Below are 18,473 nucleotides of genomic sequence, written 5' to 3'. Positions count from 1 at the left end.
CAGTAAGATTATGTTGTTTCACGTGACAAGGTGCATCCAAAGACAGACATAAATTAAGAGTCTGGGGCAATTATTGTGGAGCCACAGCACAGTGCAGACGAGGGTGTCTGCTTCTTTGAGACCGCCACTAGAGTCCAGGAGGCAACAAATTAAATGCATGACAAGAGATTCCCCCACCCCAAGCCCCCGTCCCCTTTTCTCTCTCTCTGTACACACACACACACACACACACACACACACACACACACACACCCCAAGCCATGCTGGGATAAACTGAGGGGATGAACAGGTAAATAAACAAGTTTGTTGTTTAGAAATCCTTTGCTATTTTTCTGGTTTGGTATCAATGATGCCGTAAGATTTCGGTGAGCGTGAGAAGCCACGAACTAGGGCTGGTAACTACATGTGGCCCATACAGAGCGGGATTACTGTTCAGGCGGCAGGAAGGAGGATGTGAGTCTTTATTTATCGACTGAATAAGGTTCAAGATGTTGCTAAGTGAAGAAAGTACATCTATATATACACGATACGTAGGATCAGGCTGTTCACGTAAAAAAAAAATTTAAAAACCAACGACCTGTACATACAGCTCTGTGTATATATTTAGAGGAATATATTTGGAAGGCTCCTCAAGTTTAAACAGTATTTTTATAATAATATTATTTTTGTTGTTTTCCCTTTTTGTGTATCTTTTTTTAAATCAGAAGCATATCATCTCGGGGCACCTGGGTAGCTTAGTTGGTTGGGCAGCTACCTTCGGCTGCGGTTATGGTCCCGGAGTCTCAGGATGGAGTCCAGCATCGGGCTCCCAGCTCCGTGGGGAATCTGCTTCTCCCTCTGACCTTCTCCCCTCTCATGTTCTCTCTCTCTCAAATAAATAAATAAATAAAATCTTTCAAAAAAAAAAAAGAAGAAGAAGCAGCAGCATATCATGTCAACACATTTTTAAGATCATCTTGGTCTAGGAAATTTCTCAGATGCTTTCCAACAGCAAACACATGGTGTGTTTCCAATACCAGTTCTGCAATTCCCTGACACCAGGAGAGGCCCTGTGATTTAACCCGGTTCTGACGCTAACCAGCCGGAGTTCGTGAGCACAGACCCCTTGGGTTAAGGGCTCGGCCCCACAGATTTCCCCTCGCTCCTCACTTCAGATGCCAAGGGTAGAGCCCTCCCACACTTCTGGTCGACCAGCTATAAATCAGGAATTCCCAGGCCCCCTCCGCAGGCTGGGTATTTTACCAGGAGAGCTCACAGAACTCGGAAAACTACTATTACCAGTTCATTATAAAGGATACAACTCAGGGGCAGTCCGGTGGAAGAGATACAGGGGGAAAGGTACCGGGAAGCATGCTAAACCATGGTCCCAGCTCCCCCTCCTCCGTGGCTTCACCAACCCGGGAGCACTCCAAAACCAGACGTTTAAGAGGGGTTTCTTGGGGGGGTTTTGTTTGTTTGTTTTTTTAAAAGATTTTATTTATTTATTTGACAGAGATCACAAGCAGACATAGAGGCAAGCAGAGAGAGGAAGGGAAGCAGGCTCCCCACTGAGCAGAGAGCCCGATGCGGGGCTCGAGCCCAGGACCCTGGAATCATGACCTGAGCTGAAGGCAAAGGTTTTAACCCACTGAGCCACCCAGGCGCCCCCGTTTAAGGGTTTTTAGTGGAGGTTTTATTACTGGAAGATCACATCACTGTCTACTTGCAACTGAACTTAACCTCCAGCCCCCCTCCCCTCCCTGGAGGCCTGGGAGTGGGGCTAAAAGTTCAAATTTCCAGTCAAGGCTCGGTCTTGCTGGTGACCTACCTCCAACCTGAAACTACTTACCCCACCCCATCCCCAACCACTGGCCTCATCAGCATAACTCAGGCTATGAAAGGAGCCTGTTATTAATAATAAAGCCTGTTTTTAATAATAAAAGGTGCCCCTATTGCTCCCTTCACTCAGGAAACTCCAAGGGTTTTTGGAGCTGTTTTAAGGGACAAACACCAAATATGTATTTCCCATCACCCCACACAGTTCAACTATCTAAAAACCAAAAACTTTTTCTGTTTTTAAGATAAACATGCAAAATAATAATGTCCTATTCCAAAATGTAAATGCACTCCCTTTCTAGAAACCCATGACATTCTTCCCAAAGACACACACATACCCTGTGCTAAGTGTTCCTTTCTCCGGGTTCCCACCAGTGAGGTTATGTCCCTCAACCCTCTGGTTACTGATCACTTGTTCCTGCTTCACCCTGGGACTTGCAGGCCGACACAGTGAATTCAGTGTTCTAGAACCTTGTTGATACATTGGGATTAAGTTTCCTTAACCGAAGTAAAACTCTACCTGAGACCAAACTTCCCTCACGGACCGACTAACACAAGATTCCTTACATTAAGAATTACCAATTTACAGGAGACAGGACTTTGCACTTATCAGACTGAGGAAAGACATGAGCATCAATGCTGTCCGGGGTCGGAGAGGAAGGGCGCGCTTCTGCTCAACTCGTGGCAACACAAATTGGTACAAGGTTTCTGCAAATCCATTTGACAATATGAAAAGCCCTTAAAATTCTGACTTTGCATTTCTTAAGAATAAGTTGAGAAATGTAGATAAAAACTATTTTACAAAGCTGTTCATTATTTATGTAAGGGAAAACGGAAAACAGCCTACACGCTCAATTATAAGGGAATGGGTAAGTAAGTAAAGGCACAGCTCAAAGATCGACGAATACGGACCATAAAAACTATGCTAATGAAGAATCTGTGCAGACAGAGCTGGGTGCCATCTACCATTAAGTGAAAACGGAGGAATTCAATACTACCTGTACAACCTCACATAAATAATACTGGAAACAATAAAATGTTACCACAGGCTACTATTTGATGGTAGGATGGGGAAGGATTTTTATTCCTTCAAGTTTTTCTTCACACAGAAGAAGTACTCTAAAAAAATTACTTTTGGGGCACCTGGGTGGCTCAGTGGGTTAAAGCCTCCGCCTTCAGCTCGGGTCATGATCCCAGGATCCTGGGATCGAACCCCCCTCCCCCATCGGGCTCTCTGCTCAGCAGGGAGCCTGCTTCCTCTCTCTCTGCCTACTTGTGATCTCTGTCTGTCAAGTAAATAAATAAAATCTTTAAAACAAAATTACTTTTAGTGGTGCCTGAGTGGCTCAGTTGGTTAAGCATCTGCCTTTGGCTCAGGTCAGGATCTCAGCCTCCTGGGGTGGAGTCTCCCATCGGGTTCCCCGATCAACAGATCAACAGGGAATCTACTTCTCCCTCTGCCTCTCCCCCGGAGCCCCAGCCACTGCCGGCTTGTGCGCGCGCGCTCTCGCTCTCTCTCTTGCTCTCTCCGTCTCTCTCTCTCTCTCTTAAATAAATAAAATCTTTTCTTAAAAATTACTTTTATAATAAAAAATGAACTATCTGAAAGATTCTTGAATTGGATCATTACAAAGCTTGCCATATCCCTGAGCCCTGGTCCCAGATTCTCTCTCGAGTCTTTCTCTTGCTTCTGTGCTAACAGCACTGTGTGAAGACGCAGTCTACTTCCTCTGTAAAGCCTAAGCCTCCTCCCATTACACCGTGGCTGGTGTATGTTCCTACAGAATCACAGGAGACTTGTTTCTGTAAACCTATGTGCATAATAAATGTGCCAGGAGGAATTGGGTGTTTGGGGAAAATCAGGCAGAAGAAAAGAACAGAGACCTTGGGCTTTCTGCAAAGCTGCTTCCGGTCCCTGGAGGCCACCTGCGGTGAAGAACTCCAGGATCAGGCTACAAAAAGGGTAAAAAGAGACTTTGAACTATTTCTCCTATTTCTCCATCTTTGATGTGTACTCACGGAGCTGGGTTCTTTGTGGGGCTGAGGTGGCTGAATTTCTCCCCAGCTACTCACAGGGAAGTTGGAGCCACGAGGAATCTGGAGCCTCGTGAACAGAGATTTCAGGCTCCCCTGGGCATCAGCTCCTGACTGAAATGCGAAGGGGTCCCACACCCACCAAAGCCAGCGTCTGGGAAAAGCAGCCACCAAGCCAGTTCCCAAAGGCAGCAGTCTGGGCTGCTCTGGGCTGCTCTCCGGTACCCTTGGCTGAGAATCACAGTCCTCCAGAAGACAATGAGAGAGATGGGGATGTGGGGGGCTGGGGGGGTTCCTCACCCACGACTCCTATCTCTGCTACTCTTCCATCAAGATTTCAACATCTTTATCTGATGTGCTAATCTCTAGGGCAGCTTTGGAAAGCAAAAGGCCACTCTTCCAGGGCGTGAGAAAAAGGAACGCACCTGCACCACTGGTGGGAATGCAAACCCGTGCAGCCCCCCGTGGAAAGCAATATGGAGAGCCCTTTAAAAATGCAAATAGAATTACCATACGATCCCCTAATCGCACTCCTGTGTATCGACCCAAAGAATACGAAAACACTAATTCAAGAAGACATAAGTATCCCGTGTTTGTTGCAGCATGATTTACGATAGCCAAGTTATGGAAGGTAAGTCAAACAGAGAAAGACAAATATATATGATTTTACTTACATGTGGAATCTAAAAAACAAAATAAGTGTGTTGTCAAACAAAAAAACAGACTCTTAAATACAGAGAACAAACTGGTAGTTGGCAGAGGGGAGGCGGGGGGCGCGGGGGATGGAGGAAACAGGTGAAGGCAGTTAAGAGGTACAAACTCCAGTTATGAAGTGATTACAGTAAGACACAGGCAATACAGTCAAGAAGACGGTCATAATGCGGGCGCCTGGGGGGCTCAGTTGGATAAGCTTCTGCCTTTCAGCTCAGGTCATGATCTCAGGGTCCTGGGATCGAGCCCCACATCGGGCTCCCTGCTCAGCGAGGAGTCTGCTTCTCCCTCTGCCTCTCCCTCTGCCTCCCTCCTGTTCATACTCTCTCTCTCTCTCTCAAATAAATAAAATCTTAAAAAAAAAAGAAAAAAGAAACAGCATAGTCATAGTGCTGTATAGTGATCAATGGTGATCCCACTTCTCATGGTGAGCACAGAGGATGCCCAGAACTGCTGAAGCCACGAGCCCATAGAGCAAGCCGTCACCGCATTACCTATAGTCTCTTCTGGTACTTTTTATTCCAGTCTTTTTTTTAATGCTCGTCAGGACCCACAGAACTGAAATTCTAACCCCATAATGGGTTATAAGCTGCAGCTTGGAAAGGGTAAGTAGGAGGATAAAATCAGATCCTGCACAAGAAATGCCTGGCACAGTGCCTGGGACATAATGTGCATTCGTCAATCATCAACCGGGAGCCCAGGCTGTTACTGTTACTTTGTTATTGTTTTATATGCTGTCGTTGGCCCTGCTTCTTCAGAAGTCCCTGCAGCCCGGCAGAGATGATGTTCTTATTCTAGGACAGAGACTTCTACTCATGTATGCACCCAAGTAAAATCCGAACTCGTCCCCACTCCCATTTGGGGGACTGAGAACTTGGTGATGATGGTTTACAGAAACTTTGCTTCTCGAAAGCTGCAAAGGATAGGACTGAGAGGACCCAGTTCACCTCAGTGAGTGATGGGCCTGGGAGTCCAACCACAGCTGCCTGGCTTCAAGACCCACCATCTTTCTAGAAGCTTCCTGAAGAATCACTTCCTGAGTGAGTGACAGATAACACACCCAAGGTTTTCTGCAAGCTTCTCCACAGTTCTTTCATACTGTGGAGTGAGAAACGATGCAAACAAGATAGGCCCACCCAGAGAAAAAGAAAAAGAAGTCAAGTCCTGCGTACCAGGAAAATGAGCAAAATTCGGGAAACACCTGATCCCTGACTCCTGCAACGGCCAAGCACACTGACAAGAAGCATTGTCAACTGGATTATTTTTTAACTCCACTGCTCTGCATTCCCCGAACTCACACACACCACACCGCCCCAAGGGAAGCCAGCTTTTAAAACTTGCCTAACATTCTGAGTTACCTGGAAAAAGGAGCGAGTACTCTGGGTCACAAAGAGCAAATGTTACACAAGGCGTTCTACTATCGCTCCACATTTTTGCAATAAACAGATGGCCTCTCTGCACCATGCTTAGATTTGCTATTTTTTTTATTATTAGTGGGTCTATTAAATATTTACGTACACTAGCATTTTACATCAATATTTAATAGAGCCCCACTAATTAAAAAGGTCATAGTTGTGCAACAATGCCAGGCAGACAGGTTCATGTATCAGGCCCTTAACGACTGGCCTTCCCAAGTTCAAGGAGGATAAATCAGCAACATTAGCACTATTTTACACGAAATTTTTTTTTTAAATGTATAGAAACAGAGGACTTTTCTAGAAAAATAAGAGCATTCTGCCTTACTTACATTACTATTTCAGTAAGCCCATTGTGATGCAGGAATTAAAACAGAGAGCTCAAGGTGGTTGAACATTTTTCAATTAAAAAAAAAAAAAAAGACTCCACCCACTCAAATTGCCTAAGAGAACACAATTCAGCTCACCTTATCCTCAGGGTTACTTTGGCAAGTTACAGGGGAGCAAAAACTTGTACTAGGCAAATTCCGGGAAAGCAAAAATTCTTTTGCCAGGAATCTGGTTAAGGAGTAGCTTTTCTTCTTACTCCTCTTGGCTCAATATCTTTTTAAAATTAGGCCCTTCCATGGAGACAAATCAAGAAAAATTGTATTTCCTCAAAGAAAATTATTCAGAAAATAACGGAGCAGTTACAGGATTCCTGTGAAGCGTTTTTGCTTCATGGACTAATTTCTAATCCGAATCTCAACCACTTGCATCAGTAACACCAAATATGGATTTCCTCTGTGTTTAGCGAGTGTCTGAGGACTGCACGCTTATGCACACTAGTAGACCACAGGGTGGGGGACAGGCTAGTCCCCTCTCTTGCACCCGAGCCCTTCTAAGCCCTGTGTTGTTGTGTTATTGTCTTTTCTGAAGGAGCCCTCGCAACCTTGTATAAACGCTAAGTCCCACCACATCTGGATTTATTCCTGGGGAGAAAAATCGAGTCTCTTCCCTCAAGGTGCTGACTGCCCGAGAATGTCTGGGCCCCTTCCTGCGCTGCCCCCTCCCCAGCCAGTGCTCCTTCAGGCACGGCCAGCACCAGCACGCGGGGCTCAATTCCACAACCCCAAGCTCACAACCTGAGCTGATGCTTAACTGACTGAGCCACACAGGTGGCCCCCGCAAAGGTTTCTTCTAAAGGATGACACTTCTCTGCAAATAGGGGCACATTTTACTCACACAAAAGGAAATGTGGCCACACGAGGGAGCAAAGAATGGGGAGATTCTCCCCTCGGCCTTCGCTACTTGGAATTTCTAAATTGGAGGCGTGTCCTCACCCCCTCAGAAGCTGGAGATTCTAATCCCACAACGGCCAATCACATGTCCAACAGGTGCGTAAGCCTCCCCCGCTCCAGCTTCAATTTCCTTACAAAAAGGAGACAGTCGTACAAGAATTCACGGGGTTGTCATCGGGATCAAATAGAACAATCTGTATGAAGTAATACATTAGTTCGGTGTCTGATGCCCAGCAAACACGCCCGTCAATGGATTTGCTGTGGTTGTTTCCAGGGCTCACAAAGTTTAACCCACCCGCAACGTTCACTAGAGCTCTCGATGGTTCTTAGTGCAAAGCAACGCCCAGTTATGTCTTTCTATACAGATCGCAGGACAACTGGGGTTTAATGTGGGTGTCCTGTTAGGGCTACAGGCGGCTGTGGCTGGAGAGGGTGGAAATCCCAGCCACAAGTCACACAGGAGAGCACGGGGGTCCTCCGGGACAGAACTCGGCCACAGCAGGGACTGTCTCCGGGGCTCTGTTCACAGGCAGAGCTCCTGCACCTCTAGGCCACCGCTTTAGGGTCTGGACCTTCTGGGAGTCTCAAATCCTCATGCACATGTGGCTGTTCTCTCCATTTCCCTTCAGTTACCTCTGAGCCAGAAGGACACAGTCTGGCCTAGTTCCCGACTTGATGGAAAGGGTGAGCGGCGCCCTCCTGGGGCCAGCGAGGGGACAGCGGCCGCCCCAAGCAGCCTGCTCCGCCAGGTTAAGGGGACTAGGGGAGGACAGTGTCCCTCACAGCTGACAGTGGGGGGTCTGAGCTGGGGCTGGGTAAGGGGGCAGCCGTCAGTGAGCACCTGAACAGCACATCTGAGCTTCGAGCACAAAAGCGGGGAGCCTCTTACCTCCTCGAAAGCATCGCAGCCTGTCACCACGATATTGGGTCTGAACTGGTCCATTTTCACTTTCTTCTCCAGCCTGGTATTCAGGTCCGCCAGCGAGGCTTCCGACAGGATCATGATCGGGCAGCAGTCCGGGTAGGCCACCTGCGCCAGGAACATGGCACCCTCAGTCCTCCCTGCCCCGTGAGACGCCCTGGCCCAGCTGCAAGGGAAGCACAGCCAGAAGGGCTGTGCGCGGAGGGCCAGGGGTGTCATCCCCGCATTCAAACAGCTTGTGGCTCGGGGAGGAAAGCGAGAGCTGCCCGAGGAGCTTGCACTTTGTTGTTGTTTTTGTTTTTTAATATTTTTTCAATTAATTTATTTGACAGAGACCTAGCAAGAGGGAACACAAGCAAGGGGAGTGGGGGAGGGAGAAGCAGGCTTCCCGCCGAGCAGGGAGCCCTACGTGGGGCTTGATCCCAGGACCCTGGGATCATGACCTGAGCCGCAGGCAGTCACTTAACAACCGGGCCACCCAGGCGCCCCAGGAGCCTGCATCTTAAACCCTAGCTCGCTGCAGAATCCAAGGCTCTGGGCTTTGGGCTGCAGCCGGCTCGCTCCAAAGGTGGCTTTTGGTGCCTGAAATAACCACACCAGACAGACGGCCAGGGGGGCCCCAGGAGAAAGTCGGCCTCGGTAATTTTAGGAACCTTGGTTCGGTCCCAAACGAACTTCTCACTTCCCCTTCCCAACGTGCCTCCTGAGTCCCCATCTCACCGGGGGTCACCCCGGCTTCTGCCTCCACAGTACGGGACACAATCTGTCCACCATGCATGCTGGAGAGCCGGCTCAGCTCAGAGCCGCTTCCCCTCAACCCCTATACCTGCCCAGGACGCACCCTCAGACCCCCTCACCTGGGCATTCCTACACTTTCCTAACCGGGGCCCCGAGAAAGGCGGTCCTGGGGGGTAAGAAGGACGCCGGACACAGTGCGGGGGACTGGTGGAAGCAAAGGGCCGTTCCCTGGAAGCTCACCTGGTAATCCGGCACCGAAGCAGAGAAAATGTCCTTGGACGGTCTTCCCTTCATATGCTTCTCAAACTGGACCAGCCGGAAAGCCTCTGTTTTCAAGAAGTTGGTGAACCACTGAGCTGCCTGGTCACCACAGTCCCTGCCCTTGATGTCCATACCAAAGAGCCTGGAAGGGTCACCAGAGAGCCAAGGTCACCGTCCTGCCGCAGCACGCTGAGATGGCCTCAATGATGGGACCGCCGGACCGCTGGGACCTGCCCATCCCGGAGCGCCAGGACGTGGTCCTCAGGCCAAGAGCGTGAGGCCAACAGAAACAGAAGGGGAGGCAGCAGAACGTGCCCCAGGGAAAAGTCTTGCAAACCCTAACATGCCTACCGAAGACTGAGATTGGGGTAAAATGCAGACTCTGCTTCAGAAGCAGTATTTGCTACACAGTAACCATTCATCAAAAAGTATTTTGGGGGCACCTGGGTGGCTCAGCCAGTTAAGAGACCAACTCTTGGTCTCAACTCTGGTCTTGTTCTCAAGGTCATGAGTTCAGGCCCCACACTGGGCTCCATGTTAGGCATGGAGCCTACTTTGAAAAAAAAAGTAATTATGAACAAGAATTTGATTAGCATAAAAAGTAAAATTTCGTTTAAAATTAATTTCTTAATAAATCCTATAGTATATCCATATGTCTGTGCATGACTCTTACTTATTGCCGGAATAAGATAACGTTCGGCATCAACTTTATTCCTTGTGAGCGACAATCTGATCAGTGGCCCCTTCGCTGTAGCGTGTGGAACCCCCGACCCGTAGAATGATGGTCCCTGTCATTAGAGTTTCTCTTCATCAGCACCAACGCTCCCCATTATTCGGGCCCACAGGTTCCCCCCCCCCCACAGAGCAATGCTCCCCATTAAGACGCGGGTGGACGAGCCTTTCCTGCGTACAGAGGGGAGGAGGGAGAGGAGGAGGCTCGCACTGTGGGTGCGACTCAGACTGCAGCGAGAGACAAGCATTTATGGGATTGGAGGATCTGATTCTCTCCAGGCATCCCTGCCCGCAGAGACCCTCACATACCATGAGAGGGTCTGCACCTCCTCTAGCGCTGCCCTGGTTTGAGGCCTCCCGGGGCGACATACCGGACAGAATCGATGTGCGCTTACGAGGTACTCCGGACCAGATGAAGCCCTGGGCTCCCCGACGCCCCCAGGCCCACTCTGACCCTTAGACTCGCCTCCTTTGGGGACGGCCTCTCCCATCTCCTGTCAAATCTCAACACTGCCCTCAGGTGTCGTGGGCCTCTTTCTTCTCTCTAAACCCTCTTTGTGGAGCCCCTCTTGACCCCGGACTTATTCCCGGCTCAGTCCCAAAGCTTCCCCATGGTCCCTCCTGGCCTTCAGCCTTTCCTCTAGGAGTCACGTACACAACCGACTACTTAGGACAGACTCCACCCCACCGTTCACGAGTTCCTGAAGCACCCGCTCCCGGGTCCAGAACGTTCCTCAACCCCTCACAACAACACCCGTGCTAGAGCCCACACTTCTGCCCTCAGCTTCCATCCGCCAGGTAAGCCTCCTGTTGGCACTTTGAAAACCAGAAAGCAGCCAGCGGGCAAGGGAACGCTAAGTCTGCAGCGCCCTTCCCACTCCTGGACGCCGCCCCCCGACCAGTCCTTACTCCCTCATCCCCGCAGCAGGGGCCACCTTCCCCTCCACCACCCCAGCTTCTTCCACTCTCTCAGAACGTTATGCAAAACCCACATTTAAAAAAAGATTTTATCTCATTTATTTGACAGAGAGAGTGCATGCGCACGAGCAGGGGAACAGCAGGGAGAGAGAGAGAAGCAGACGCCCCGCTGAGCAAGGAGCCCCACGCGGGGCTCGATCCCAGGACTCGGAGATCATGACCTGAGCCAAAGGCAGAGGCTTTAACCCACTGAGCTACCCAGGTGCCCCTGTTTCTCACATTCTTAATGCTTTGCATCCTGGGGTCTTGCTGATGTGGAAGGAAGCGCCCCCCGACCCCCACCCCCACCAGGGCTAGTTGATGCCTACAGGTAGGAAACTTACCTTTCCCGTGGTGCCAACCAGTCCAACCACCTCCACTCTGGGCTCTTTCAGCCCAGGCCACTGTCCCCCGGCCCTAGCCACCCAGGGCCAGGTACCAGCCACCCAAAGACAGCCTCTAGGCCCCAGAGCCCACTGAAATGACTCAAACAGCCAACCCCGAGGCTCTTACCCTGCCTCGCCTGGTACTTCCTGTGGAAACCACAGTCCAGGCTCTCGTAGGGGCGCCTGGGTGGCTCAGTCCGTTAAGTATTTGCCTTCAGCTCAGGTCATGATATTGGGGTCCTGGGATCGAGTCTCCCATCGGCCCGCCCCCAGTTCAGCGGGGAGTCCGCTTCTCCCGCTCCCTCTGCCCCTCCCCACTGCCCATGTGCACGCGCTCTCTCTCCCTGCTCTCTCTCAAATAAATAAATTAAATCTTTAAAAATAGAAGTCTCTCGGTCCTGTCCCTCCACCTCCCCCCAGCACAGCCCCCCTTCTGACCAACACCGCCGCTCCTGTGTGCGGCCCCGCGCGACAGGCCAAGCCTCCTGTTCCCCGGGACCCGTGACCACGGGAAGGGTCTTTCTTCATACCCATCATTTGCACCTCTGCCTGCCTCACCACACCGGAGAAAAGAAATCCCAGGGACCCTGAAAACCGTCCTCTGCCTCGCCCACTAGCCCTGACCACTGGATCGATCCCAGCCCTGGCCAGACTTCTCCTCAGTATTTCCTTCACCAAACTCATCACCTACTACACACACGGCGGCAGGACAGGGGCAGGGAGGAGCCTTCGGAAAACCGCGTCCGCCGCACGTCCCCAGCGGCCCCAGAAAGAGCACCTGCAGTCCTGGAGCTTGTTTGAGGAAGGCAGCTCGCTTGGCAAAGCCAGATGGTCCATGCCCGGGGCCTTGAGGATCAGGCGGTTGCCCTCATAGGTGATGGACACCAGCACCAGGCGAGGCTCCTGCCGGGCGGTGACCATGTGCCCATCTTCCTTAATCACCAGCCAAAACCTGCCGAGGAACACACAGGAACGAGTCAGAAAACCTCTTCCCCTCTCCATGCCCATATTCTGATGCAGAGCAGGAAGCCCCCCACAAACCAGGGGCTGGGTCAGAAGCCACTTACCTCCGCTGTTCTAGGCTCTGTCTTCACACCACATCACACCTAGGGGGAGAACTAAGCCTTCCTGGGAAGGGGAAGGGAGCCTGGCCTGGGGAGGTCCGCTACACTTTTACCTACATTCCGGAGTTACACTACACAAAGGATCTGATGACTAAAAGATATTTAAAAAGCATTGCTCCCCCTGGAGAAAGTAAGTTTTAACGCCATCGACACAGAGCACAGGGCAGTGCATGAGGAAGGCACTGGTTTCCAAGCAGCTGCTGAAAGCAAAAGCTTTCCAAACCTCCATCCTCCTGAGAAGCTATCTTTTTCCTTCCCAGGGTCTTGGGCTCCCGGCGTGGTCTGGCCTGCTCGCTATGGGGTTTTGCGACCAAGGGCATTCCTGTTACTTTGCTCCATTCCCTTGGGGCTGGGCCCTGTTCCTATTTCCAGTCTCATCCCGCGTGCAGAGTTCTGGACGACCCTGCTCTGGCTAATCCTGCCAAAGCCTGCACCCTCAACTTTCGACATGCCCCAGCACCCGACAGGACTCCCTCGGAGATCTGCACCCGGCCAGACCCACGTGCCAGCAGGAGTCTGCATGTTGAGTTCTGACCGTGAGTCCCTCCCTGAGCTGAGTCTCCTTGTCCCCCGTCGACCTCCGCCTCAGCCCTTCACTGGGGCTCACAGTGAGAAAAGGGGGCGGAGCTGGATGTTTTGTGCCACCTGCTGCCAGTGGAAAGTCAAGGGGCGACTTGCAGGCTGTCTAACACCAGGAAAGGACAGAGACACCAATAAAAGATAAAGACTTGCTGCCTGTAGCAGAGCCCAACCACTCTCATTATCCTGCCCAACGGGGTCACAGCCTTTGTCCTCTCTTGCACACAAACGACGCCCAGTGAATGAATAATTATCTCTGTCCCGCCAGATCTGAAAGAAAGTTATTCACGACCAAGGGGTCCCCAAACTAACACCTTCTTTTACTTCTAAAGCAGGAGTGTGCGGTGTGAGGTCGGGTGCAGAAGCCAGAGCTCAGATTCTCCAAAGAACAACAGTGACCAGGGTGATCACAGGGGTGGCGGAGCAGAGCCCGAGGCAGCTGGAAAACCTCATGTCTAAACTTAGAAATTGGTCTGGCGAGCAGAAGTGCCTGAGCCTGAAGGGGGGTGGGGAAGGGGGAGCAAGGCCCCAGCCATAGACAGTCACAGGGCAGTGACGCTCAGGATGATAAAGTCAGAGAACTCGTTTCTCCAGGAGATCACAGTCTGTGCAGAGAGCATCAAGGGCTGGCTTCGGAAGGGCAGGGCAGATTTAGGACGGATGGAGTCATACACACCCACGACGGAGAGCAGGATTTACCAAGTCGAGGAGGGCAGCCAACCCTCCCACCTTCTGTGCCAATCAGGCAATCAGTCCGTTCTGCTAGACGGACTCTGAACCAGCTCAAAGTCCAGGGTGCCCAAACCAAACATACACAAATTTGTCAAGAGCTTTGAACAAAATAGTTCTAGAAATCTGAGGACAGAGCCCTTATGGAGGAAGAGCCCAGCTTCTAAGAATGGTTCAAAATGGAATTAACTCCAAGAGGCTTAGGAGCGCCCGGGCGGCTCGGGTGGTTGGGTGTCTGCCTGCAGCTCACGTCAGGATCTCCACGGCCTGCGATCGAGCCCCACATCGGGCTCCTGGCTGGCTCAGCAGAAAGCCTGCTTCTCCCTCTCTCTCTGCCTTTCCCCCTGCCTGTGTACTCTCTCTGTCTGTCAAAAGAATAAAATCTTTAAAAAATAAATAAATAAATCCGAAAGGGCTTTTCCTGCATTCCAGGCTGTTTTCAGTTTCGTTATCATTGAGAGACTAGCAGTTCATTCATTCAGCAGAGTTCTTTCTAGCTTGTTTCTGAGTTTCAATTATCCTTTAATAAATAAAACCTAGACTAAATAGTGTCTTTGAGCTCATCAAGTCCAAGCCCTTCCTTCTGTAAATGAGAACAAAAAATGAGGCTCAGGAAGTTTCGATGACCGTGCGCAGGTCTCCCCATCCGTGCAATCCTCGCCCTTGTGAATCACACTGGCTTCACAGAAAGTGCATGACTGCTGCACCCACAGGGATCCGCGTTCACCCCCAGCCCACAGCTGCTTTGGGTGAGACACTCACCCTTTCTGATCCTGCTGGGTTTTATTTGCAGAGTGGAGATAACGTCTAGGCCACAGGACGGTGCTGAGGCTTGTGTAAGGTCACCCATGGAACAGGATGTCTGTGTGTGAGGCACACGTGGCACCGAACCCATGGTCATCCCACTGCCTCGCCCTACCTCTTCCCAGTCTCCTAGCCCCACCCCCGACCCCAAGCATGTGTTGTTCAACACAAGGGGAAGTGGACACGGTTCCATTTCTGTTCTGACACCCACTGAAGCAGAAGAGCAAAGGACACATCCTTTCTTCCCACAAAAGCAATAATCACAGCAAAGTAGTGACAATGAGAAGCAGGAAAATAGTCATTCAGATGATCCCAAGAGACACAAGCAAGAACTGGAAATCTCTCTGAGAAACGACTTCAGTCCTTCAAGTGGGGAAGGAAGTAGCACAAGGAGACTTTCTCTAGATGTTCGCCACAAGAACTTGCTTCTCCCAGTTTGGGGAGGGTGCCTAGAACTCCTACACCTAAAGTTTTCCCAGCAGTAGGAAGGCTTTTCTAATCCTTCATACTTGAATAAGCTCTAAACGTGCTCTTAGCTCCTTCGTAATGCCGCAGATTCCACCCTCTAATGATAGCATCAGGTTCACCCGGGGAAATCTTAACACTATACGAGGTGGCTTCCCTCTGGGTGTCTGCGATTCCACAGGTCTGGGATAGGACTCTCAGGAAATTAAAGTTTTTAAAAAAAAAATCTCTCTAGTGGCTCATGAAATGTTACAGTTCCTCTGGTCACTCACTCCTCTCCTAAAACAAGTCAGTCCAAGAAAGACAAATTCCACATGATTTACTCACAGGTGGGACTGAAGAAACAAAACAAAACAAATGGGCAAAGAGAAAAAGAGATAGGCAAACCAGGAAACAGATTTTTTTTAAAGATTTTATTTATTTTGTTTATGCATTTGACACAGACAGAGAGAGAACGTGCACAGACAGGGGCAGGGGTGCGGCAGGCAGAGAGGGAGAAGAAGCAGGCTCCCTGCTGAGCAGGGAGGCTGATGTGGGGCTTAACCCCAGGACCCCTGGATCATGACCCTAGCCAAAGGCGGGCGCTTAACGGACTGAACCACCAAGGCACCCCAAGAAACAGACTCTTAACTATAGAGAACTGATGGTCACCAGAGGGGAGGGGGGAGGTTGGATGGGTTATATAGGTGATGGGGATTAAGGAGGACACTTGTTGTGATGACCACGGGATGTCCCCATGGAAGTGTTCAATCACTATATTGTACACCTGAAACTAATATTCCACTGTATGTTAACTAACTGGAATTTAAATAAAAACTTAAAAGTTCTGTTGATAAGTTGTATACCCTTGATATCATACAAGGAGAATGGAACTTTACTTCTGTGCTCTTCCTCCTAAAAATCCATAATCTCTGTCAACCATAAGGAAAATACCACACAAACCCAAACTAAAAGATACTCTACAAGATGCCCACTCAGGAGTCCTCAAAACTCTCAAGATCATCAAAAAACAGTAGGAGCTTGCGAAACTATTACAGTCTAGAGAAGCCCAAGAAGTCACAACATCCAAATGGAATTATAAATATATCCTGGTGGGGATCTTAGGATAGAAAAAGAAGGATGTTATGGAAAAACCAGGAAAATCTGAATAAAGTATAGGTATCCATCCATCCATCCATCCATCCATCCATCCTCTCTAGGACTGGGGTGCCTGGCTGGCTTCATTTGTTGAGCATGGGACTCTTGATGTCAGGATCCTGAGTTCTAGCCCCATGTTGGGGGTGGGGGGTAGAGATTACTAAAAACAAACACAAAACATGAAAGTCTCTCCAGGATTAGAAATCGGAGTGCAGGAGGATGAAAAAGCCCCCAACAGTCACATGGTCTGCAGACACAACACTTCTCTAAAACAAGCTGAAGTTTTTCAAAGCTGTGAGGGTCCACATTTTTTAAAGAAGACAGCTGAGAAGAGCGAATGCGTGTGTCCCAGAGTGAACTCAGGGCAGCAGATAGCCTCCTAGAAGATTCTTCGAATGACCAACTTGCAGACGTCCCCACCCTCTGGATACAGAGGACCACAGCAGAAGCACCCTAGCCGGACAGGAAGGCATCTTAACCCTAATGAACTGACGAAGGGGATTCTGTTCTTCCTTGTTCACTCTTCCTGGAGTGTTGCCTGCTGCACCACCAAGTGAGCCTTCCAGACTCCCAGCTGCACCATTCTGAGAGTAAGTGTCTGCGGCCTCAGGCAGGGATAAGTTCAGTGACAGGACACCCATTCTTCTCTAAGGGAAGTGAATGGAACTTCCATATGCCAGCCCTTATGTGAGTAGAGATTTTATTTACCCAGAGTTCTTCATCAAGGACCACTCTGCCTCTAGGGAGAGGGGCACAGTATTCTCTTCAGGGCGAATACTACATTTGTGATGCCCTAGATACCCCCTCTTCCCAACACAAACCTTCACCGGCTCATTACTTATGAAAGTGGATCAAGTCTCCCCCGCCCCCTTCCCGGGTCTCCCAGCCACTTGCTCCAGGACTGGCGACAGACGTGGGAGGAGCAAACTTCAGGAGACCAAAGTCAGTGTCCTTGAAGGAGACTTGGTTTCAGCGTTGCCGCCTTCTGCCCACGTGTGCTCCTCCACAGCATTTTATTTTCTACTATTGTGCCGTAGACCAAGAATCAGAAAGTGCAGAACTAGCAGGACACTTGGCGATAACCCGGTCAGACCCCGTCTTTCACCCTACCTACCTTTCCGAATCGCAACCAGACACGAACTGACCTTCCCCGCTCAAGGATCAAAAGCAAAGCGTCCAACCAACAACCCAGGAAACCCAACATGCAAACCTACTCCTCCCCGCGAGCCCCCCACCCGCCCTCCACCCCGTCCCGGGCAGGTCCCGCGCAGCCCGGGCCCCGGGCCTACCTGTCCCGCAGGTGGCCGCAGCGCAGCCCCAAGGCCGTGCACTCGGCCGCGCTCACCGGCACCCCCTTGCACGACTTGACCGGGTAGATCCAGAGCTGCGCCACGGTGCCCACCTGCCGCAGCCGCCGGCGCCGCCTGCAGCGCGCGCGGCGCCAGGCGACCGTCCCCAGCGCCACGGCGGCCAGTCCCAGCGCGGCCGCCCCGAGCCAGGCGGGCCGGGACGGCGCCGGGAGGCGCGGCGCGGGGAGGCCGAGGCGGCCCAGAGCGGACGAGCCGGCGGCGCCCATGGCCCAGCGGGCGGAGACGAAGGCGGCGGCGGCAGCTCCCGCGTAGCGGCCGGGGCAGCGGGGGGCGCGGGGGCGCTCGAGGCTGGCGGCGGGCGGGAAGAGGCGCGGCGGCTCGGGGCGCGCCCTGTCGTCCCTGCGGCCCTGTCGTCCCTGCGGCCCTGCCCTCCCTGCGGCCCGCGCGCAAGGCCTGAGGCCGCGCCGTCACCGGATGTGGGGCGGAGAGCGCCCGCGCCCACCGCCCCCGCACCGCCCGCCTTCTCCGGGTTGCTCACAGGCCCCGCGCCGGCGCCCCCTGCCTGCACCGCCAGGGTCCCCCCTCGCGGGACCACCCGCTGCTCCCCACATCCCCCCCGCCGCTCCCCCTACGCCCCGATTCTGACTCAGCCCCCCCGGCTGTCGGATCGCGCGTTCCGAACCGAACCGGGAAGCGGATCGTGGGCAGCAGGGTGGGAGGTGTTCAGTGTTCGCGAACTCCTCGCTCGGGCAGATCCCGCTGAGACCTGCAGCACTGGGGGCGCATAAGCCGCGCGATGGAAACATCTGCACTTAGAGAAGACCCAAGGCCAGCGTCGCTTCTGGCCGGGTCCCCGGGATGACCCCAGCCCCCTCCCACCCCCGCCGCATCTCCAGTGAAACACCTGCCTGGGCGAGCTCGCTGCTGCCGGAACACTTCAGGGCTTGTTCCGGCCATCATCTGGGGCTTGAGCCCCGACCTCCTCCTAGAGCATGCTGTCAGCAGGGCTCACGATTACCAGCCTTCCTCTGGCCCTCTGAGATATGTTTTATGTATCTTCTAGTTCCAGGACAG

The 18,473-nt window shown here is 51.7% G+C and overlaps 1 protein-coding gene across 1 annotated transcript in view; it reads right to left on the bottom strand.

The window, feature by feature from the left end:
- The window catches only part of MTARC2 (mitochondrial amidoxime reducing component 2), a 32,106-nt gene extending 14,282 nt beyond the window's left edge, over nucleotides 1-17,824 (bottom strand). Inside the window, exons 1-4 of the mRNA XM_032318440.1 lie at nucleotides 17,379-17,824; nucleotides 12,030-12,203; nucleotides 9,156-9,318; nucleotides 8,145-8,285 (exon numbers count right to left, since the gene is read on the bottom strand). Coding sequence (XP_032174331.1) covers nucleotides 8,145-8,285; nucleotides 9,156-9,318; nucleotides 12,030-12,203; nucleotides 17,379-17,665 — 765 coding nt within the window. The 5' untranslated portion in view covers nucleotides 17,666-17,824. The remainder of the gene's footprint in view (nucleotides 1-8,144; nucleotides 8,286-9,155; nucleotides 9,319-12,029; nucleotides 12,204-17,378) is intronic.
- Between the last annotated feature and the right edge of the window lie 649 nt (nucleotides 17,825-18,473).

This window comes from Mustela erminea, chromosome 17, assembly GCF_009829155.1.
Source record: "Mustela erminea isolate mMusErm1 chromosome 17, mMusErm1.Pri, whole genome shotgun sequence".
In the NCBI taxonomy this organism is placed as follows: Eukaryota; Metazoa; Chordata; class Mammalia; order Carnivora; family Mustelidae; genus Mustela; species Mustela erminea.
This window is presented reverse-complemented; position numbering and strand designations above follow the sequence as displayed.